The sequence below is a fragment of the Ammodytes marinus genome (assembly GCF_949987685.1).
Source record: "Ammodytes marinus genome assembly, chromosome: 18".
Classification (NCBI taxonomy): Eukaryota; Metazoa; Chordata; class Actinopteri; order Uranoscopiformes; family Ammodytidae; genus Ammodytes; species Ammodytes marinus.
This window is the reverse complement of record NC_137222.1, coordinates 24,149,247-24,174,185: the sequence shown is the minus strand read 5'-3', so window position 1 is coordinate 24,174,185 and position 24,939 is coordinate 24,149,247. Positions and strand designations below refer to the sequence as shown.

At 40.2% G+C, this 24,939-nt stretch overlaps 1 protein-coding gene across 1 annotated transcript; it reads left to right on the top strand.

The window, feature by feature from the left end:
• Positions 1-63: 63 nt before the first annotated feature.
• zer1 (zyg-11 related, cell cycle regulator) lies at positions 64-23,122 on the top strand. The gene is made up of 16 exons (XM_080046783.1): positions 64-177; positions 1,198-1,420; positions 2,007-2,157; positions 3,460-3,917; positions 5,483-5,656; positions 6,352-6,466; positions 6,763-6,909; positions 7,402-7,575; positions 9,534-9,749; positions 10,556-10,597; positions 12,262-12,381; positions 12,850-12,965; positions 13,432-13,620; positions 16,278-16,375; positions 17,618-17,720; positions 19,380-23,122. The coding sequence occupies exons 2-16, from the start codon at positions 1,254-1,256 to the stop codon at positions 19,465-19,467; spliced, it is 2,358 nt and encodes a 785-aa protein (XP_079902909.1). The 5' UTR covers positions 64-177; positions 1,198-1,253; the 3' UTR covers positions 19,468-23,122.
• The last annotated feature ends 1,817 nt before the right edge of the window (positions 23,123-24,939 follow it).

Sequence of the window (24,939 nt, the reverse complement as noted above, 5' to 3'; positions counted from 1 at the left end):
GATCAGGAGAGAGAGAGATGGGGAAAAGGAGGAGGAGGAGAAGGAGGAGTAGAGGTAAGAGGAGGAGGAGTCTGTTTGTTGACATCGGACGAAAAGCAAAATCAGATGAGTGAAGACTGGTGCTAATAACTCCATTTCTCGCCGTCATCGGGACAAATAACCTTGGCGAGAGCTAAGGTACAGTACTGTCAGAGGAGCCGTGCACTCAAACACCGGTGACCACTGTTTGTAGCCTGTTGTTTCCACACAACAGCTATTAGCTAGCGCTAGCCCCACTGGCTAAGTCAGCTAACATCATAGCAGGTAAAGTCATCGCTAGCCACCAGCTAAATGAGAGACGCTGGGATGCACTGGTGACACCGTATCGGCAAGTTAAGCCTTAACTTGTAATAACAAGTGTCGCCCTTTGGTATTCAGGGATGTTGCGAGCGAGGATAGTAACAGTTGTTGTCTGTTCGTCAGTAGCTGTCTGGCGTCAGTTTACAAGTCAATTATTCTCTATTGTCGATAGCTAGCTAACTAGCTAACTTAGTAACAGTCTGCTGTGTTTCTCCCAGGATTCATTGCTATGTGTGGTTAACTGACAAACTATCATTACCAACCACAAGACAGGACAAGCTAGGTTACTAGCTGCAGATTTCTAGTGAGTTTATTTAGCATTGTTTTTAAAAAAAACAAGATAATTATGTAGTAGAACAGGCTGTTTCAAAGTCGCCAACATTAGTTGGCAGCCATACAGTATGACGGCTGTCACGGCCAAGCCATTTATTTATTATTTTATTAAATGAATGAATTAAAATGTTTAGTTTGGATTAGGAGTAGAAGTTAGTCAGTGTGTAAACCTCAGTGAAATCAGTTTATTTTATTTGGCTATGGCCAAAAATGCACCACACAGTCCAATTCACAAAAGAAAAATAAATGTTACCATATTAAAATGCAAATGCCAATTATAGTTGAAATCATAAGAATTTTGGCAGATTAGTTTATTGTACTAATTAAAGTGACTGTACATGTACATGTATTTGTTTTCATAACTTGAATTTGCAGCTACTCAACGAATCATCACTTCCATTTCATCTTCCCATTGGAAATATTAATCATTCAACCTTAGCATGTCAACAACCCATGCAGCATCTTGTGTAAATAAATTGCCTCCTTACCCTTTCCTATGTTTCAATGCTCGGCACGCCCACCCAGGTTCCCCTAGCACCCTGTCTGTGATCGTAGCCGGAGAAGAAGAAGAGGCTAAAAAAATGGCAGCCAAAACGGGAGACAACCCGGACAGCCTCATGACTCTGGCCACCGTCTTCTGCCTGAAGAACCTCCGCAAGACCATGTGCTACCAGGGCTTCAGGAACAAGCTCTGCCTGCGCTCCGACATCTTCCTGCCCAGTGAAATCTGCGACAAGCTGGTCAACACGTAAGTATGCAAACAGGACACAGGTCTTTTGATGTTAACCCAATTTCTGAAGTTTCAGTCTCTCAAAATGCCTCCAATGTCCAATATAGGCATCAGGTCCCATGTGGCTGCAATCTACTTATCTGATATCGGACTGACAACTACCATCCACGTATAGATAATAAAAAAAATCCATAGTCTGTTTTTAAATATTTAACTATGAAAGAAAAAGGACATTTTAAGACCATAGCTTTGTGAACACAAGTTTAAAAGAATTCAGCAATACAACAAGTTGAGTTCTGATGTTCTTTTGTATTCAAACTGTAAAAAGCCGTTAAGATAAACCGTTATGCTTTTTTGCTTTTTTAAATAAGAATTGCTGTATTGCTTGATGCTTCCTTACCTTACGCATAACATCACCACGACAAAGAAATGTATAATTTTTCTGATATCCGACAGAATCGGTATCGGCTGATATCCATTACCCCAGATATCAGAATCAGATTGTACTGATAGATAGTGGACCGCTGCATCTCTAAGTTATGCCTCAATGTTTGTCTCAGTAAGACAGATTCCTTGTTTTTATGTTGTTGTTTTTTTCAAACAGATATATGGAGTTGGTCCACACAGACAGTAACTTTGAACCAGAGGAGAGCTTCTTCCAGCTCTTCTCTGACCCTCGCAGCACCAGACTGACCCGGGTCCAGCTGAGAGAAGACTTTGTACGAGACAGAGACCTGGAGGCCATCAGGAAACAGGTGGGCTTCTGGGAGTTGGTGGAATACTTTATTTTTTATTTAACCTTTATTTAACCAGGAAAGTCCCATTGAGATTAAAAACCTCTTTTTTGAGGGAGTCCTGGCCAAGAGGCAGCAACGAGTTACATGTTCACTCACAATAATACACTCACAGTCACAACATATAGACAAAAATTAAAATGATAAAAAGCTGTTATCAAATAAAATCATAAAAAACTGTTATCGATTAAAATAATAAAAACAGTTACAAGTAAATTTAAAAATCAGAAAAAACAACTACAAGTAAAAGAGGTGGTCTGAAATGCTCTCAGCTTAGATTTAAAAGCGTTCAAAGAAATCATTTTGGTTAATTTAAAATCTTTTTGTATCCAGTTCCATGTGGTGGGAGCATAATACTATAGTCTTTTAGAATAATAAGCTGATAACATCTGTAGTATAGCATTTAACATCTTGACTTTAAAAACATATTCAATTAAAAGTACCTCTAAATATTCCCCTTTTTAAAGGGAAATTGAAGGTCCCCTTGTGTACAAAATGCTCTTTTTAATTTTTTTTTAAAACATTAACATGGTTTCCCCCGGTGTGACTGAAAAAATCTGCCCTCTCATTTTCTCCACCTCCACCTTTCTGAAAACCTGTGTTTCAAAAACCCCGGTCAGACTTCTCGCTTCTCATGACATCATAAAGTGAGAAACCGTGGCCCCTCATTACCGACCGAACGTAGCACTACCTTCACCTGTGATAAGCCACACCCCCATATGCCCCTGAATCTAACTTTGAGTCTGTCATTTTGAGCTGTTATATTTTCAAAGAAAAAATAAAAATAAATCACTAATATAGTGATGAAGTGTAGAGGATTTTCTGACAACATATTGTAGGGTAACACTTTACAATAAGGGTACCTTAATTCACTGTTAGTTAATGCTTAATTAAGGCTTAATAAGCATTAAGGTTAGGTAATCAAAGGGGCCCACCGTAGCAAGCGACATGCCCATACACTGGGTTTTTTTTCAGCGCACACACACAGTACGGTAAGGTAGCGTATCATGATTAGAAATGTAGTGATTTCGACAAATAGTGATTTCAACAACAAGCATTCTGCAGAATCGCTGACTCAACTATTAAACCTGTGGATTCCATCCTTAAAGTTGTTGTTTGTACTGCAATCTGTAAAGGATGACCTGGTCAATAATGATTGCAGCAGTGCACACTTAGGCCAGTGGGGTCAAAATACCAACATTGATGTGGAGTAATGATTTCCTGTGTGTTTGTCTGTCTGTGTGTTTGTGTGTGTGTGTCCAGGACCTGATTGAGCTCCACCTCACCTACTGCAACAGCCTGTCGTCGCGCAGCCTAAAAACACTGAGCAGCTTCCGCGAGACCCTGGTGTCTCTCTGTCTGTTCGGCTGCAGTCACATCTTCTACAGGAAGGGCGGCGCTCCACTGGCCTGCAACGAAGACACGGAGGAGGACGAGGAAGAGGAGAGCCCCGCTTCCAGGCAGGCCCTAGAGACTGACTTTAACTTCCAGGGCTTCAACCGCCTCCGGCTGCTCAACCTGGGAGGCCTGCCCGACGAGCTGGACGCAGAGACCCTGCTCAAGCCCCTCAAGGCCATCACCTCGCTGGACCTGTCCAATGTACAGCTGGTGGGCACGGCCTTCCTCACCCAGTGGAAAGACAGGCTGGCTTCTCTGGTTCTCTACAACGTGGACCTGTCAGAGGAGCTGGTCACTACAGTGGTGGAGATTAATAATCTCAGGTAAGGCAGGAATGTATACTACTCATGTACACATATCAATTATTATTATTGCATCTGTATGTATTTATACACATTACATTACATTTAGCAGATGCTTTTATCCAAAGCGACTTACAACTGGAGCACACATTCATACACTGATAGCAGATGCTGCCACGCAGGGAGCAAGCTAACTATCGGGAGCAATTTAGGGTTCAGTGTCTTGCCCAGGGACACTTGGACATGTGGCAGGGAGACGGGGAATTGAACCACCGACCATGCAGTTGAGGGTCGACCACCCTACCCACTGAGCTATATATATTTTCATTTTCATTTATTTAAAGTTCACGACCGTAATATCACAGTATGGAGAGCATTATTGAGTGGGTCTACAGTGTACTATAAATATAGCAAAATATCTACAGCCTATAGGCGTATAGTGTTTAAGTCAATTAAATGGCTTAGTATGTTTAAATCTGCTGACTCAAGTTTGACGTTTAATTGCTTTACAAATGTCTCGTTCAGCACTGAGAGAACGATCGGTAAAATAAATGAATCGATTCATTAATTTTTTTCTGACAGCATTCCACTCTCTCCTTATTTGCAGTAACAGTTTTTCTTACAGCTCTCTGTTTGCTGCTGTCCTATGATTATTCAGACTGACAAACTCTTCCTCTTGAGGGAAGTCAGAGACACACTTCTTTTTTCATTCCGTTTGAGTAAAGTTAGCGGCGCGACATGGTTCCATTTTGTGCGGAAGCAGAGTCGCATGACGCATCCAACGCATCCCCTTTCATGAGGAACACTCACAGAGCCTGAAGCTGAACCCCCAGGTTAACATATGGAGTTGATAACCTCCTTGGAGATACCAGTTAGCTCTGAGCGAGGGTTTAGATTATGAGTTTGTGGTTGAGCTTACTTTGTAGTATACCCCTCTGGAGTTGTTAGAAATCCAAAAAAACAAAGCTAAAAGAGAGATACAGTTAGACATGCATTCATCAGACAGGTGGACATGTGCACAAATTAATGATAATGTTGCCTTGTAAATAAATGCATAATCTGATATAATCTCTGTGCATTATCATGTAGTGATTGAAAAAGGGATGTAGATATGTTGCAGCCTTAGGGGGATCATATTAGAATACCTGTTTGTATCAACCCACCACTTTTCCATTATAAACACTCCATACTTAAATAAATAGATCGCTTTGGAATTTTCCAAGTCTCTCCCTATATAATATGCACTCCCATCGCGTCAACATACTTATGTACTTTCTTTGTACATGCCCACTGTTCACCTGAAAAAGACTGGTGTCACGCTCATTTGGGCGGCTGTGGCGAAGCGGGTAGGGCGGTCGGCCACTGGAGTGCAGGGTCGGTGGTTCGATCCCCTGCCTCTCCCCGCCACATGCCGAAGTGTCCTTGGGCAAGACACTGAACCCCAAATAGCTCCCGAAAGTTAGCTTGATTGGGTGAATGTGTACAAAACAATGTAAAGTGCTTTGAGTCTGTGAAAAACCAGGGAAAGAACTATATAAGTGGAGTCCATTTACCATATGCCATTGATTGAACATTGCTCCTCTCAGGCATCTGGACATCTCGCGGGAGAGCAGGCGGACGTCTAAGTTCAAGATGACCAGGAAGATCTTGACGGCTATTGTCCAGCGCCTGGTCAACCTGGTGTCCCTGGACATCTCGGGACACGTCATGCTGGACAACTGCACCGTGCCACACTTTGAAGAGGCTATGGGTCGGCCAAGGTGGGTTTACACACTCTTAACATGTTGATTTGGATATAACATTTAAAAAAAAGTATTTGGAAATTTTTCCATTACAGATTATTTCCCTGCGTTCCAAATCACATACTCTTTCTTTTTACTTTTTACGTACAGTAGAGTTTTAGGACCACAGGAGAGAAAGAAAAATTCTGAATTAAATTTTTTCGAGAAATGTCAAGAATAAAGACGAATACTCCAAAATGCTATAAGAGTCAGTGGGGCATTTATGTATTTTCAGCATACTACAATTGACGTGCATGTATTGGGACATCCTAGATATCTTTCTGGCATACTAAATAGTAGGGAAGAATGGGTATTGGAACGCAGGGATTCACTTTAAGATGAACGCTGAACAAATGAATAATAAAAAAAAAGCTTTATTGACATGACTATTGTGGTAAACATGAGTAAAAATTTACATATATTATATTAGCCTACATATAAAAATGTTCAAATAACAATTTTTATAATAAAAATGTAAGAAGATATAAAGCTATGCATCATATTAAAAATTAGTAGTCATGAAAATAATACAGTGAGGCCTGGTGTAGAAGATCATTCCCTCTAACAATCTCTCTCTCTATCTCTCTCTCTCTCTCTCTCTCTCGCTCTCTCTCTCTCTCTCTCTCTCTCTCTCTCTCTCTCTCTCTCTCTCTCTCTCTCTCTTTCTCTTTCAGCATGGAGCCATGCAAGAGCAGCATCTATCCGTTCCAGGAGCTAAAGAGGCCCCTGCAGTTTCTGGGCTTGTATGACACCACCCTCTGTAATGTGACGCACATCCCCGCGTATAAGGTACTACTGGTGGGATCTAAGGCGTGTTCACACCAGCTTCTAGAAGAGTCCCAAAATAAAAGTCTCAACCCGAAAAATAACATAATGAAGGATCTTTAAAATAGCTGATGCACATGGGCAAAAAAAATACCGTAGTACCTCCCACTACGATAAAGGTACAATGTAAACTGGTTTGAGCATCCTGTGATTGAAGTGGGAAAATAAATCATTTCAAATGCAGTAGGTCATTTGCCCATATCAATAACAGACTTGATTTTGTGAGTTAAATTCTGTGTTTTGCCGGGCCCTTTTTTCAGGTGACTGGATCCAAGAATGAAGAGCAGGTCCTGAATGCTATTGAGGCCTACACAGAGTTCCGCCCGGAGCTGGCCCACAGAGCCATCAATCAGCTGTTTGACATCGCCAGGATACAACACTGCAGCCAACTGCTACGCGCTTTACAAGTAGGATGACTTTTTAAAGGTGGAGTCAGCCATTCTGGAGAAAAGGCTTGTTGACAAAATCACTTTTTGGTCAAAACCAGGGAATATCTACAAATAATCCGCTACCTTGTCCGTATTGTGTGTGCGCGCGCTGAAAAAATACATCACGTGGTAATACATAGCCTTGGCTCTGTAAACTGCTATCCAACAAAAATAATGTAAAACTAAGGAGGCAATTGTGGCTAGCCACATGCAAGTTTACAGAGTCCAGGCTGTGTATAAACACTGGAATATTTTTTTGTTGTGCACAAGCACAGTACAGACAGGCAGCAGAAACATGAGGAGAAATTCACTGATTTTGATCAAAAACTATTTGGACAACAAACGTTCTCCAGAATTGCTGACTCCACATTTTTAATTTTTTTTGCTTGTTCTAATTAAATATTTGTTGAGTGACTCTGCGTGCCATGCCGTGTGACACACTCTCCCTCTCTCCCTCTGTCCTCTTCTCAGCTGGTCATAGCAGCGTTAAAGTGCCATAAATACGATAAGAGCATCCAGGTGACAGGCAGTGCTGCTCTGTTCTACCTGACCAACACAGAGTACCGCAGTGACCAGAGCGTACGGCTGCGTCGAGAGGTCATTCAAGTGGTGCTCAACGGAATGGAGCAGTACCAGGAGGTCACTGTAAGTCTGCCCCCCCTTCTCTGACAAATAAAATGGCTTGGGGCGGCAGTGGCGAAGTGGGTCGTGTGGTAGTCCACAGGATTGCAGGGTCGGAGGTTCAATTCCTTGCCTACCCGCCTCATGTCGAAGTGTCCCTGGGCAAGACACTGAACCCCAAATAGCTCCCCATGGTTCTGAGAGCGCCTTGCATGGCAGCTACTGCCATCGGTGTATGAGTGTGTGTATGAATGGGTGAATGTGGTAAGAAATGTTAAGCGCTTTAGGGCTGAGAAAATGGGCTAAAAAGCGCTATACAAGTCAAGTCCATTTACCATTTACCATTCCATTTCGGCTTCTACTTTATACTGTATGTGAAAGTTCTGTTTTGAAAAGTGGATTTAAAAAAAAGATTATAAGTAGATATTTCTGAAATATATTTTGTGCTCATGATATTATTCTATGGCAGTAGAAAAAAGGACAGCATGCCTGTGTGCTGTACTTTACTGTGTGGTTGGATGTACTGAAACAAAAATCCATTTATTTTCATACTTCATTGTAGGAGAAAAATTAGGTAATCATAATGTTATTGTTAACGTTTACAGCTTCCTATAAAAAAATATTGTGCAAATGATGAATGCAGATAATTAATTAATAATAATTAGTGCTGAAAATAAGAAAATAGATGACGCACAAATTCATGACGACGTTAATTGAATCACTCATTCATATTTATATTACATTATATTATTAAAGATCAATAAACTTGTTCTCTCACACTCCTCATACAAACAAATAGAGCGTATCAAAGTATTCTAAACCGTCACTTTGCCATTGAATAAGTACAAAAGAATAGAAAAATAGAACTAATATATTCAATAAATAAGTCTAGAGCAAAAGTAAAGGAGAAAACTAAATGGTATAACGCTATTTACAATGTGTACAATATACATTACACTCAGATATTTCAATGAACACTATAAGGGCATGACAATGTGCAGACTGAGCATAAATATAAATCACTTAAAATGATAATCTAATGTTTCTGTGCTTAGGTCTGCATGGAAAAAGGTTCTGCTTTATTTTTCGTTGTTAATAAGCACTTTGTAACAGTGTTTAGAAAGGTGCTATAGGGGCGACTGTGTCTCAGGTGGTAGAGCGGGTCGGCCGATGATCAAAGGGTTGGAGGTTCGATCCCCGCCCTGCCACCTGTGTCATAGTTGTTGTGTCCTTGGGCAAGACACATCACCCACCTTGCCTCGATAGTTAGCCTGCTATCGGTGTATGAATGTGTGTGAATGGTAACGTGTAAATGGGAACAGGTCTCCCTTGCAAAAGAGTCTTCGGACTCAATGGGATTTACCTGTATAAATAAAGGTTAAAACAAAAAAAATAGATAAATGTAAATGACAATTTAAATATTTTATGTTTTTTTTACTTTATTTTTGGATGTTAAATTAAAACAACTAACATGGCGTACTCTGCTTAACAGGTTTCTCAGACATTGTTTAAACTAAAGGTAAATGTGAAACAAAAAAAATAAGAAGTCAAAAAGGGTGTCATGATGGTCACTTCAGCGCTGCTATATAGTCCAAGAAAGGCTGCCATAGCTGTCTAAATTGTTCTACTTTTCATGAACATATAGACACTGCATTCCAATTCACATACTCTTTATTTTTACTATACTACATACTAAAGTACAGAAGAGTTTTAGGGCCACAGGAGAGAATTTTCTTTTCATTATGTCAAGAAATGTCAAGAATAAAGACGGAATTCTCCAAAATGCTATTGGAGTTAGTGGGGGCATTTATGTATTTTCAGCATTCTACAATTGATGTGCATGTATTGGGACATCCTAAATCTTTTTTTTCTGGCATACTAAATAGCAGGGAAGTATGGGGATTGGAACGCAGGGAGAGTGAATGTAAAAGGTCTTGAGTTGTAAAAGCTGTCCTGTGCTCCTCTTGTGTCCCTCCCCCCAGGTCCAGAGGAACTGCTGCCTGACCCTGTGTAACTTCAGTATCCCAGAGGAGCTGGAGTTCCAGTACAGTCGGGTCAACCAGCTGCTGCTGAAGATCCTGGAGCCCGCCCGACAGGACGAGTCCATCCAGAGGATCGCTGTGCACCTCTGCAACGCTCTGGTCTGTCAGGTGGACAACCACCACAAGGAGACTGTGGGCAAGATGGGCTTTGTCAAGGTAAGTCACAGTCATTAAGTCAAAGTCTTTCATTGTCAGTTCTGATATATGCAAGACATACATCAGAATCAAAATGGCGTTTATCTCTGGACTATGTGCAGTTAGAACGATAAAAAAAAAACGATAAAATAAAAAAATATAGAATTAAATAAGATAAGCATAAACAATATTTACATTAGATAAATTCTATCTAATTCTATTCTCTGCAATATAAAACAGTATATATAAAATAGAATAGAAAGTAAAAAAGGGAAAATGAAATGTGCAATGTGCAATGTGATAAAAAAAATATTTTACAATATGCAATCATCTTCCCTATTCACTTGATTGGATGTGTATTCAAAAATTGGACGTTTAGGGGCGAGGCGCTCGTAGTGTAAGGGGTGAGTGGTTGTTGGAAAATATCGATTCATCTAAATATGGCGATACTGATGGTGAATGATCATACCCGGCTGCGTAAACACTGGGTTGGGGCAGGTTTTCCACTCTAGGGGCACAGCTAGAATAATTTGTGAGGTTCGATCCCCCGCCTACCTGCCACATGTCGAAGTGTCCCTGGGCAAGACATTGAACCCCAAATTGCTCCCGATAGTTAGCTTGCACCCTGCGTGGTGGCTGCTGCTGCTATCGGTGTATGAATGTGTGTTTGATTGGGTGAATGTGTACGAAACAATGTAAAGCGCTTTGAGTCTGTGAAAAACCAGGAAAAAGCGCTATACTTTGTTTTGCCGTAGTACTGCTGTCGGTATGAAATGTATTTACTGTCAGCTGACTGTGTTCATATTTCCTGTGTCCTTCCTTCACAGACCATGTTGAATCTGATCCAGAAGAAGCTACAGGACAGAATGGTGAGTGTTCAGATTGAAGCCTGACTCAGGTGTATTATTTCATGGAATCATTTATCCCGTAACATGGTGTTCCAGATTCAATTGAGAAGTGAAGTTTTGAAAATGTAAAAAATAGCTTGTGGTCTTCCTGGCTGGGTGCCCTTAGTTTGACCTCTCTCACGCGCTGATTGTCAAATAAAGACAACAATAGGGCTCAACAGTACAGTTAGAGAATCCCATTAATTTTCTCCATAGTTTGATTATTAGCCATAATGTAACAACCATCCAAGGCAGACTTACCAAGAGCTACCCACATGTGAAACGGTTGTATATGTTCCTATAAGTGCTGTCAGTTTAACGCGTTATTAACGGCGTTAACGCAAACCCATTTTAACAGAGTTAATTTTTTTTATCGCACGATTAACGCTCTTCATGGCCTAGCAAACGTTGTGGTTTTTTCTCATGCTGTTGCATCAATTAGTAATGTTAGAACAACCGAAACACCACAAACTATAGCCTACATATGGCTCGCAGTTGAGTTACTGTTAATTCAAACGGAACATGTCCTACAGCGTAATTTCACATTAAAATCATTTAACTGGCAAAACGGCTAAACGTCAAGTCAATTCTGACTTTTATTTTGAAGCAGAAACCGGAACCTAGCACTTCCTAGCTCAGCTGCGCGACCTTCACTAGTAGCGTCTTGCGTGTGCGACTCTGGGACTTTGCGGAAAAAGAACAGAAAAGAAAGCTTGTCATTTGCAGAAGTCTTACTTATAACCCTGCACGCACACCAAAACCTCCATGAATGTTAGTGGCAGCCGGCAGTCATTCATTTTCACTTTAATTTTCGCTACGAAGGGCGACTGAAGCCCCGGCTGCAGCAGCGCCATGGCAACCACCGGCACACAAGCTTATAGTTTGTCCACTCCACTCCACACAGTCTGAAATAAGCCGTGGATGAATGACTCCCAAAACATTTAGGCCTACAACTACCAGTTTAATTTAGCCTAAATACTAATATGTTTTATATAGCCTATGTTGTTTCATGGTTTGGTTTTTAAATAAAAAAAGAAGTTCCAATTGTGTTTGTGTATGCTGTTCTAGGGGTGGGGGGGGTGGGGGATCTACATTGTGGGCTATTTGCACTGAATTGCAAATTATGATATTTTAGAAGAAATACACTGAATTACAAGGGTGTAGAGAATGGGTGTGATAAGAGCATTAAAATGAGAAAAAAAATAATGGGACGAAAATAAATCAAGGGACATTTAGGCTAGAATAGATAAAAATGCGATTAATCGCGAGTTAACTATGACATTAATTGCGATTAAATATTTTAATAGTTTGACAGCACTAGTTCCTCTATAATGACAGTTTGCAACCTTCAACCTTGTTTTTAAAAAAAGAACATAGTTAGTTCCAGATCTCGGGAAAAAAATAACTACACTACCCACAATTCTAGAGTGTCTGAATTTCACTGAATTTGGGTAGCTGGTTGGTTTGGTTAAAAGTTTAAAATAACAATGATATAAGGAATTGTTTAAAATGTTTTGAATGGTGGACATTTTACTTTTGGAACCAGAGCCGCCGAGAAAGTGAGCGTTCACTGTTGTGCTCTGTTGCCATATCGTGTGTGTGTGTGTGTGTGTGTGTGTGTGTGTGTGTGTGTTGTGTCCTCTCAGTGTGACCAGGTGATGGAGTTCTCCTGGAGCGCTCTGTGGAACATCACTGATGAGACGCCAGACAACTGTCAGATGTTCCTCAACTGTCGGGGCATGAGTCTCTTTCTGGAGTGTCTACAGGTTAGAAGACAGTATAGTGTCTTTAGTGAGACCGTTAGCATTCTCCTGGTTGCTAGGGGGTGTGAATCTTTTTGAACCCCACCATTTGATACCATTCCTGGGGTCACGATTCCATTCAAAGTCGATTTTTCTTGATTCAGTTTAAAGGAGGATTTCAGGATCTACTCTAGTCTATTGTGTGCTAAGAGGCGTTGTGGCAAAATTATGGCACAAAAGCAAATTAAAGTACATGTCTTAATTTAATGTGAAGCTTGTAATGCATGTCATTTTAAAGGCAAGTCAACATTCCCCGGCATCAGCAAAATACATAATAAAAAAAAAAAATAATAATGTATTTATTATTTTTGCAAATTAGGAATCAATTCAAAATGGCAGAAGATAGGAATCTCTGTTCCATACATGTTAGAACATATAAATAGGACACTTTGGCTCAGCTCACCTCTCCGGCTGTGTGATCTTTTTCTCTAGGAGTTTCCAGACAAGCAGGAGCTTCACCGCAACATGCTGGGGCTTCTGGGAAATGTGGCTGAGGTCAGAGCGCTGAGGCCACAGCTGCTCACACCACAGTTCATCACTGTGTTCAGGTGAGAGAGAACAGTGGTCAAACAGGGGTGACTGTGGCTCAGGTGGTAGAGCGGGTCTGCCAATGGTCAAAGGGTTGGCGGTTCGATCCCCCCCCCCTGCCACTTGTGTCACAGTTGTTGTGTCCTTAGGCAAGACACTTCACTCAGCTTGCCTCGTGTGAATGTCGATAGGCTGTGTCTGATGCATCATACTACAGTGCATTACGATACAAGACAGATCTAGGTGTTATTGTTCTGTACCGTGCCCAGCAGAACTGTGCTGCATTAGTCACACATGATTGGAGCAGTCACACAAAAAAAAAACTAAAGGGAGCTTAACTGCTAAAAACTTCACAGAGGTTTTTGAACAACAAAACTTTGCCTGACTGTTGCATTTATAGTCCAAAAGCACATTTTTTTATTTGTCATTGTTTCATACATAGTAGACTGGGTATCAGTTCATTGACCCGTTTGCTGCTTCTGACAGTAACCTGCTGGACAGTAAGGCGGATGGGATTGAGGTGTCGTACAACGCGTGTGGCGTGCTGTCTCACATCATGTTCGACGGGCCAGACGCTTGGTCCATGGAGGAGCCCAAGAGAGACGCCGTCATGGACAAGATGTGGGACGCTATCCAGAGCTGGGACGTCACCTCGCGACGCAACATCAACTACAGGTGGCGTTCTCTTTGTTGTTTCCCCTTGACTTTTTGATGTACATGTACATGACATTTTTGTATTATGATGTCAGTAGGGGTGGGTGATATACAGCTTAAAAATGATATCATGATATTGATAGGAAATTTGCGATAACGATATTTATGACGACATTGAAAAAAAAAATTAATAACGTTTGATTGGTGATTGCAGCCGGCAGCGTTTCTTATTAGACACAAATGAAAGGGCATTTCCCATCCTTCTTTTCCAACCATATGACAGACTACCTATTTCTAAGTGTCTTTTGCCACAAGGTGGATTATAGTGTTTTACTGTTTCAATCAAGTCCGTTCTTTGAGGATAGAAGATCTCTGAGGATCAATTATAAAAAATAAACACTGCTGAGGCCTAGTTTGTGTGTGTGTGTGTGTGTGTGTGTGTGTGTGTGTGTGTGTGTGTGTGTGTGTGACACTGCATTGAATGCACTAGTAGAGAACACTGTCAGTAGTGTTGCTGCACGCGCTGATACGCCGCCCTCGCTGTGTTGTGTTGTGGTTTGGCATCATGCTTTAGGGAACGGAAATGCGTCATGTGCAGTGTTGGGAACGTTACTTTAAAAAAGTAATTAGTTATAGTTACTCACTACTTGTTCCAAAAAGTAACTGAGTTAGTAACTGAATTATTTTATAATAGAAGTAACTAGTTACCAGGAAAAGTAACTATTTGCGTTAGCCTACTGTAAAAAAAAAAATAAATTTGCTGTATGTCAACAAATTTGGATTTTTCTGAGCAGTTTTCACAAGTCAGTTGAAATGAGTAGAACAGACAGGTAGGCCTACTTGTAGGCTACATAACCTTCAATATTTATTGCACATCAACAGACAGCAAGAGGTTTATCCTGAACTAGGCCTAGCCTATTTTGTTCTCAACAAAAGTAGTAGAGGAAACTGCTGAATGTACCGTGCTGATCTGCTATCACTGGATTCACTTCAGGGGTGTCGGCTGAAACACCACTTAAGGCCAAAAACATCAGAGTATGAAGCATGAGACGATAAGAGGAGGAGTAAGGATTTATCCGCTGTTTATTTCCTTCTTTAACATGCACAGCAGCATACAGATCCCAGGAGAAGAACAATAGCAATATTCGGCTCATGATGACACGCTAAACAGCTGTTGCAACCGGCGAATCGCGGCTGTTTAATAACGTGCATAAATTATAATTTATAGAGATCGGGAAACTCCATGCACTTACTCTCAAGGGCGATGCAAACAAACTCAGGGAGAGCACGTTTAGGTGGTTACTGCGGCAACGCGCACACTCACAACAGAGAGAGAAAGAAAAAGAAACTTCACTAAACAGGCGCTCCGGCTGACTGACGTGACGGCGCTAACTGACAGTTATAATGTCATCCACACTGAATAAAACACATCTTAAAACAGTATAAGAAATAACAATCGCTTATCTTGTTGTTAAACCACCGTTCTCCTTACTAGCAGTTTGTGTAGTATGGAGCCAGGGGTGCTTTCGGATTACACAGTTTATTCAATCAATTCATAGTAACGCACCGCATTTAACGTTCAGTAACGATAACGGCGTTGTAACGACGGAAAAAGTAATTAGTTAGATTACCCCGTTACTGAAAAAAGAACGGCGTTACCTAGCGGTGTTATTTTAAACGGCGTTATTCCCAACACTGGTCATGTGTCATACGTCATTTATTAAGTCACTATATCATGATATAACACTTTATCACGGAAAAATGGATACTGGTATTATCGCGGCCGGTATGATATGGCACAGCACTCAATGTCAGTATCAAAAATATATGTTTTAAAGAATATAAAGCTAGAACTAGTGCCTGGCAGTTCTATGCCTACGCAAGTCATACAATTGCTACTGACAGTGAAAGTCCAGTGGTAAAGTAAAGTGATAAGAAGCTATGCAATGGTATACGGTTTACATACTATTATTTAGTTTTTTCATCCAAATAACTATTTGGATAGAACAAATATTGTGGCACCTTGGGAGATGGGTTAAGCCCTTCTTTTATGGTGCAGGTGACAGAAAAGACAATGATAGTAATGTGTCATGTTATCCTGCAGTAACAGGATCTCAGTGTACTGTAATGCTGGGTTTGGAGCTGTGGTCTAGCAGCTGTCTGCGGCCTTTCCTTTACTTTTGGCTTTTAAATCATTAAATGGCTCAACCAACACCTAATCATTGAAGTGAACTTCTCCATGTTCACGCTCCGTCCAGAGCACTAAGGTCCACCAACCAGCTGCTCCTGGACGTGCCCAAAACAAGGCTCAAAACTAGGGCCGATGGAGCCTTCTCTGTTGCAGCTCCAACACTGTGGAACAGATTGCCATTTGAAATAAGATCTGCTGCCACAAACTGATCAGTTTAAATCCTTGTTAAAAACCCACTTCTTTTCCTCTGCTTTTATCTCTAGTAGAGAGCGTTCTATCCCAGCAGTGTCTACTAGAAGTTTTTACTATTGTTTTGTGTTTTAATTTAGTTTTAATTCTTGCTTTTATGTGTCTGTTTGATGTTTTGGATGTAATGTATTTGACTTATTTTACTGTACAGCACTTTGGTCCGCCTCGGCTGTTATAAATGTGCTATATAAATAAAGTTGACTTGACTTGACTTTAATTTGCCTTGGCTCTCTCTCAGGTCATTTGAGCCCATCCTGAGACTGCTGCCCCAGGGCATCGCTCCTGTCAGTCAGCACTGGGCCACATGGGCCCTCTTCAACCTGGTGTCAGTTTACCGTGAGTATCTGCACCAAACTCAACGTTAAACGTTAAAAATGTAACTCTGGCTTTTATTTTAGAGAAGTGAACATTTTTCTAAGGTATATTCATATAACTAAAGAAACAAACTTTTTTGTCACAGAGAAATGGGATCCCTGGAACACATTTTAAGTTAAAAAGCTACCTGAAAAGTTACTGTTTGACTGTTGTTGTTCACAGCATATAACAGATATACTAGTCTTCCATTTACTTCCAGGTGCCCCCCAAAATCATTTTGTGTTGATTTATGATGATATAATGTATTCAATACATTACATGTAGAGAAAATATGTTTTGTAAGCTACCGGCAGGCACTGCAAACATAAACAAAGACCCCGTCCTCTGAAGCTGCATAGTGCACCTTTAACATCATCAGCACAAACACTAGCACTTGGTAACTTTTCTATGGGCAGAGATATGTGTCAGTAGTACTTGAATTTGATTGATCAACTTGAATATGAATTGATCAACTTGCATTTGAATTATTGAAATTTGAATTTATACACTTGAATATGAATTCATCAATTTGAATTTGAATTAATTATGCTTCAATCTGAATCAGTTAATATTCGAAATGACACATTCAAATAAAAGTTCTAAAATTCAAGTTTTCAAATTCAAGTAGAGAACATTCAGATTCAAGTAGAGATGTGCACATCCAGTTTCTTTGAGGAAGAGCAATCGAGTGCAGATCTCTGATAGTACAGTGTTATTTAACGTTCCGGAATTCCAACTGGCTGCAGTTTAACACTAGAACAAATTGGCCATAACTATACTTTTCCTAACTAGAACACTAGCGCTCTATTTATACCTATAACCGCCACGCGGGTCAAATTGACCCATGCATTTCTAGTGTAATATAAAGTCATAAATTCGAATATATGATAGTATCAATAATTCAAATGCAAGTTGATCAATTCATATTCAAGTCGATCAATTCGAATTCCAGTTCTACTGACACATATCTCTGCCCATACTTTTCCTTCCCATTGTTCCAGCTTATAGAGCAGAATAACATTAACATGGTAAACGTTCCTGTGACATGATTTTTTATTTTTTTATTTTTTTATAAATGACTTTTTGGACTGTGTTTTTACCTGTTCTCTTTAACTTTTCATCATGTACACACACCTTTCTTTACTGCTGATACGGCTCACCTGTGCTCAGTATTAACAGAGTTTTCACAATCTTTCTCTCTCCTTTTTATTTTGTTGCCCGCAGCAAGCAAGTATTGTCCCCTGCTGATAAAGGAGGGAGGAATAGTTCTTCTAGAGAAAGTCCTGGAACTGGATAGCTCAAAGCCAGAGACCAAGGACATGGCCAGGTAAAGGCTGAAGCACAACGCAATCAAAGAACACTCTGTAACCATATCTTTCTCTACGTGTCATATACTCCTTAAGCCCCTATCTCACTGGGCTGCGACTGTTTGCAACAAGTTGGAGACTGCATTCGCAAGGGAGTCTCTAAACTGTCTTGAAACGTTCGCGGCGGTCTCAATTTCCTCGCATGAGTCGCAGAGCCTCGCAGTCCTGTCGCTTGAATTTTAAACATGTTCAAAAAATTTGTGCGACAAATCTTCTCTCAAAAACAGTCTCAGAGTCGTCGCAGGTGTGTCGCACGCATCAAAAACCCTTCTCAATTTAGTCTCTGCGAAAAAGTGCGAGAAGTGAGACAACTTTGCGAGGGTTTGGCGACATATGAAACTAAATTGTGACTGATTTGAGACACAAATGAGACATTCCGTTCGTGCAACGCTTGCCAGACGTTCGCAAGACATAAATGCGAGCTCCCGGCAAGGACATTCGCAAACGTGTCGTATGTACCAACTCAGTGAGACTGCAAGTGAAAATTGTCGCTAATTTGCATATTTTCTCATGATTTTGTGTCTCCATCTGTCGCAGCCCAGTGAGATAGGGGCTTTGGTTCGGAGGGTTCTGTTTGCAAAGATACATTCTTCAGCAATTATTTAGTACCAAGCTGATCAGCAGCCACAATACCCAGCTGTACTGCTTTAAGATTCCTTCTGTTGAATGTAGTAAAGACAATCATTTGAAACGATGTGTACTTTAGTGCACTGCATCTTTTCTCTCTATATTACTTCTAAACCTACATTTCAAAATCTGTAATCATTAAGTCTGAGGTCAGTGAAGTTAGTTAGAGGAGGGGCAGGCCGCCTTCACTATAAAACACTGCATGGCACCTTGATAATAAGAAAAGTATTATTATTATTGAAGGTGAAGTAAGCGATTTATTTATGTTAATATAAGTGTTAAATCGCTCTTTATTTGTACAGTGATCACTTATATAGTGCGCGCGTTTTATGAAGCCGATCTCTCAGTCACTCGCTCTGCATGTAATCGGCAAATAAACTTTTCGGGGATGCCACTAGGCTACTGATAAACATCAGAAGAGAGAACGCTACAAACCGGCACCCGTCTCACTGCCGGTGCACGCGCATAGCGACAGATGAGTGAATGTGTATGTGCCTACAATGGCGTAGCAGGTAAAAATCCTTCCCAATGTCTGTTTTGATGGTTTTTATCATGTTTTATCACACTTATGGATCTGACATGATGCTAGATAACTCGCTGCTTGAAGACCGCAGTGCATTAATGTGGTGACGTAGGGACGAGGGAGGGGACTGCTAACTGCAGTAACTGACAGGAAGTTAGCTAAAAGAACCATTCCGCTTACTTCACCTTTAATAATAATGAAGTTATAATAAATAAATAAATGCTCAAATTGCATATATTCTATTCCACTTTCCCGTGGCTGCTCTGCTTTGTTTTCTCACCCAAAGCTGAGCAAGACCCACAGGAAGGCCCAAACTAGATTCTGATTCAATCATATCAAATAGGTTTGGTATGAATGCAACCAAAAATGCTGTTTGTAACAATTGAACCATTTTAAAGAAGCTTTAGGACTTGACCTTACCTTTTTAAGCTAAAATTTCATTCATTATTCTTTTTTTTCTTCCCTTCAGCAAAGTAATGGAGCAGTGTGAAACCTTTAAAGACGATCCCATGGAAACCAATCAGGGACAGGAGGTAAACATTGGACAGAGAGGTTGACACCAACATGGAGCCAGGAACTCCCAGCATCAACATCAAGCAAAGCAAAACCTTAAGGTTCCTCCTACTGTCACCACCACAAAGGGTCAATTGTGTGCATTCTTCTTCTTCTTCTTCTTCTTATCATCATTCTTCTTATTTTGTAGAGCAGAAATGTGTCTGTGGCCCAATTCACACAGCAGTTTGGAGGAAACCCTTCAATATATCTGACACATAGGACTTAAGGTGGTGTGTGTGCATGGTGTTTAGTTGTGAGGGTGCTTTACCCTTTGCTGCACATAAGCATCTCTTCTGTGGGGATGGGTTTGTTGGGTTGGTCGACTGTTATCTCCCTGTGTGTGTGTGTGTGTGTGTGTGTGTGTGTGTGTGTGTGTGTGTGTGTGTGTGTGTGTGTGTGTGTGTGTGTGTGTGTGTGTGTGTGTGTGTGTGTGTGTGTGTGTGTGTGTGTGTGTGTGTTTTATGATTTAAGATTTAACAACAGAACAAATCAGTTGGGAGTGATGCTTGGTTCTCAGTGGGAGCAAACAGAAAAAGCACCCCACAGCTCACTACAGTTTAAGTGTGTAACGTTGAACAAAAAGGCTGAGTAGGTTTTCCTGTCTCAGCTCTCACAGTGAATACTAGCCATTCAGTTTGTGTGTGTGTGTGTGTAGGCTAAAGGCTAGCATCACACAGATGCTAACGGGAGGGAAGTCCACCCCCAGAACCTTGTGGCACAACGATGGACTCCTTTGTTTATATATGTAAATATTCTTCTTCTCGTCTCATCCTTTTACTGTGTGTATGTTTTATAATATAACTGTAAACACTCATGATTTACTCTCTATTTAAAATTTGTTTAGGTTTTACTGACTATATTGTCAGCGCTAAGAAACTTAAGAAATACCCAATTATTTAAAGGTGCAGTCAGAGATTCAGAAGAATGCTTGTTGTAAAAATTACTTTAAAAGAAGAAAAAAAAAATCAGTGAATATCTCCTCACGATCCACTATCTATCTATACTGTGTGTGTGTGTGTGCTGAACAAAGAAAATCTAGCCTAGGCTCTGTAAACGGGTATGCAAACAAAGTGGCTCGGACCAACCCACCATAGCTAGCAACAATGCTATCAATATAGGCTAGGCTACTGATCGACTTGTTTTTGGCTTTGATAAGCATCTGGCTTCAGCACCTATTTCCATATTGTCAGGCGGGCTTATTGTCACACTTGCTACAGTACTACTAAAAACAGATGCTACCTGTATTTTCATAGCTATGAATATTAGCGTTTAGTGATAGCATTGCTGCTAGCCACAGTGGGTCAGTCGGAGCCCCTTTGTATACATACCAGTTTACAGAGCCTAGGCTGCGTGCATTAACATCATATTTTTTTTTAAGCGCACACACTGTACGGACAGGTAGCGGATTCCCTTTGTTTGACAAAAATGATTTTGACAACAAGCATTCTCCAGAATTGCTGACTCCACCTTTTAATGTAGTCTTGCAATCTTGCAAACTGTATTTATTTAAAGGATCCTCTAGGGTTAGTTAGTTATTGTTTTTTTTAACTATCTGGCATTTTCACCTGCTTCTGTTGATTTTCTTTAAGTGTGAGGAACACCACAACGCAAATACACTATGTGACTGGAGTATGTTGGAGGTTTAGTTTCTTAAGGTTTAATTCCCTATTTCCCTCATGGCCTATGGTTTTGGAATGGCCTGCTGAACTATCATCATATAAAGTTCATGGGTTACTGATTCAGCATTGCCCTCCTATAACATTCTCACACTCATGATAGACGGGATCCAAATTCGACAACAAGAGATGTTATGTTATTTATTCCATGCGTTTGTCAACCTTCTCAAAAAAAAAACTGGTGCCTACATTACCAACAATGCAACTAGACCACTGATAGCTGTTAGCTGCTCTGAATGGGAGTGGGCATTGTTATCTAGTAGCTGCTAATGTAACCTGGAGCCTCTATAGCCCTTCAAGCAGAGAGGAGGAGCGCGGTCACAGAGGCTCCAACTCCAAACCTCCACATATTTTTCATTTACAAACTTGTAGTATTCAGCCCCAACTGAAGCCCAGTGGAGTGACATGAACTTGTTGTCATGTAAACAGTTCAAGCAGAATCTGGAATGTAAAGGGATACTTTAGTATGCTTGAAGTGGGGGTGTACGGGGTTACTTATGCTTTGTTAGTGTGTTGACTTATGGCTGATGACTGTCAACGCAGTCACTATAAGGAGTTTCTGGGAAGATGACGCTGAAAAAACAACTTAAAAAATAAATATCCATTTAATTAATTGTACACTAAATGGAGGATTTTTTCACTGCTTTAGTTTCGCCAGACAGCTGTTTATTTTTGCACTTTTCCTTTTTGAGCGTAGTTAGCCAATGTATCACTCTTTTTTTTTTAAGGTTATTTTTTGGGCATTGTTTTGCTTTATTAGACAAATTGGAGTGACAGAGTTGAAATGGGGCAAATGTAGAGGACATGCAGAGAACTGACCCGGGCGGGATTTGAACCCGGTTCTGCTGCGGGGCCTTGGCCCTACCCACTGAGCTACGGGCGCCCCAGCCAATGTATTACTTACAACAACTCACGCCTGTGCAGTGCAGCGTATCACGCAAACAAGACTCAGAGCTCCCTCAGCTTATTCACAATGCATAAATACCTCTTACAACCCCACTTCGGTTATACTGAACTATCCCTGTAAGGCTGTGTCCGGCGTTTGGCTTACAAGCCACAGTGCCTCCAGTGGTTAAGGTTGATGCCAGATAATCAAAAAGATTCTCCTTTGTTGACACCTGACGGCCCATCATTTTGACTGGTTGGTCAACATGCTGCTAAGTAACTGCTTCATTCAAGTCAAGTTGTCAGTTGCAGTGTGAGACGTCCCACGGTACTAAGCTAACATTAAACAGCACGTGAAGCAATAACTGATGGGAGAACATTGTATCGTCCTCACTGGCAGTGTGACCGACTGCCTCTGTGCTTTGCCTGTTAATACGGAAGAATCAACTTTGACTCAAGGTTCCCTACTTGTAATGAAGAATAAAGGTGCAGTGTGTAATAGTGGAATATTTAGTGACATCTAGTGGTGAGATTCCAGATAGCATCACTCCCTTGCTTCCCCCAGGACGCCCACTATATATAAAGTGCGTAAGGCCATTAAGTTGGTCCATTCTGTGATCCTGTAAAAACAACATGGCGGCGCGCCCCGCTCATGGTCAAATAAAAAAGGCTCATTCTTAGGTCATTAAAATAAACAACAACTTTTATTTTTAAGCAACTAATACAGTCATTAAAACCTTCTTATGCATTTTATATTCCATTTCTAACAAGTCTGTTCTGAAAAATGCTAATAAATTCTACACACTGCACCTTTAAGGTTAAACGTCCTCTCTAGACCCTCGCTTTAACCAGTTTGTACTGGCTCATTCTCACTGCTCCCGTTTGTTCTAAATAAAAATCTCGATTTGATTCACTCCGAGTGCTGTTGTGCCTTTAAGAGGGGCCCTGTGGAATTGTTTCTTGTAAACAGCACTCATATTAAGATTTGATGTTTTCTCACCAAAACATGGTGTGTGTGTGTGTGTGTGTGTGTGTGTGTGTGTGTGTGTGTGTGTGTGTGTGTGTGTGTGTGTGTGTGTGTGTGTGTGTGTGTGTGTGTGTGTGTGTGTGCGTGTGTGTGCGTGCATGAGGCCTGACAATTGTGTTGAATGCATTTTCTCATGCATTATTTGGCACATCTCTATGTTTCAATGCAAACGCCTGTCGATAAGAGGAAATAGTGTCAAACTTTCAGCACAAATATATATACGTATATAGGGTTGCAAAATTCCGGGAATTTTCAAAGTTGGAAACTTTCCATGGGAATTAACGGGAATTTTGGGAATAAACGGGAATTTACTAAATTTAAAGCAAACCAAATGCACTAAATTCTCCTAACTATGTTATTGTTATTTTTTTTTGTTTTTTTCAACCAAGTTTTAATATATTTATGAACATTTAATTTCAGATCAGATTTTTTTTAAAGTTTATTGAGACACCCAACTTGATATCATATATTGATTTTTACTAGACCAGGTTTACAGAGGCTTAAACTGTGATTTTAAATATAGTTGGGGACAATATATTTTAGCATAATCTTGACTAAAACTACCAGATTTTATGCAGGTACACTTGGCAAATTGCACAAAGCACACATCCTACTGCAGGGGTACTGAGGCCACGCCCCCCACATGCACTGTGCATTCTTCCATCACATGGGGGGCATTTGACTTTATTTATTGAATGGGTGGGGTCAGACAGATGAGTAATATTTAACTCAACATTCATCTTATTGTTGTTCAGTGAAATTATTGATTGTTCAAAAAATAATCAACTTCAGAACTAAGTTCTTCATACAAATAAATCTGTTCAAATGTAATGTTTTTTAATTGTATTATTTTGCATTGATGTCTGCCTATGACCAAACATAGTGTTTAAATGTTTAGATTTATGTTTGGATATGAAAAAAATAATAATTTAAATTACCGACATTTAGTTAATTCCTATAATTTCCAATTTTGAATATTCCCAAAAGTTCCCGTGGAAAGTTGCTGGAAACTTTCCGGTAATTTACCGGAAACTTTCCACCCCTTTGTAACCCTATACATATATATATATATATATATATATATATATATATATATATATATATATATCGCTCTGCCCAAATGCTCTAGTATCAGGGTCCTTTAAAGTTTGTTCAAGGTACAACTACAAAACACAGGGACCAGCCCATCAATACTTTGTGGTTAAAAAAATATATATAATATTGAAGTATTCAAAACTAAAACAATTGCAATTCTCAATAGAAGCTGTCTGAAGTAGAAATTATTACGAATGCATTATATTTATTTGAATGCCAGCAGGGCAATGGGGAGCACACAGAAGTGTATATTTTAATTTCCCTGCTTTTAATACTTTAATTAGTCTTAGTTTAGTTAAGATGAAAAGTCTTTTTTTTTTGCATTGTTCACCATAAGCCGGCCAGCAGTAACACACGGCAGATTTGGAGTTATGACTCCATAAATGGATTCACAGTTAATAAAAATCAAAATAAGGCAGGTTTCTTTGGGAATGGGTCAGTGGAAGTTGGATTTTTGATTTAGAAAAAAGTGTGAAGTTCCAATAAAATGCATTTACGTGTCGTATACCATTCATATAACAATATGGAGTCTGTTTAATTCTACTATCATTTTTTTTTCTGTGTTGGCGTAGGCCTCAGTACCATCATTGATCAAACTCATAGTTAATCCTAATGTTTCATGTTTTGTCTGACCAACTTTCCACATCACAAAGATATCCAATTTACAATCATATCAAATAGAAACAAGAGTTGAGTCATTCTCAAAATGGTTGCAGGTTTACATGTCTGTAAAATCTACACTTGAACACAGTTTAATTGACGTAAAATGTTGTGTTCAGGGTCCGTGCTGA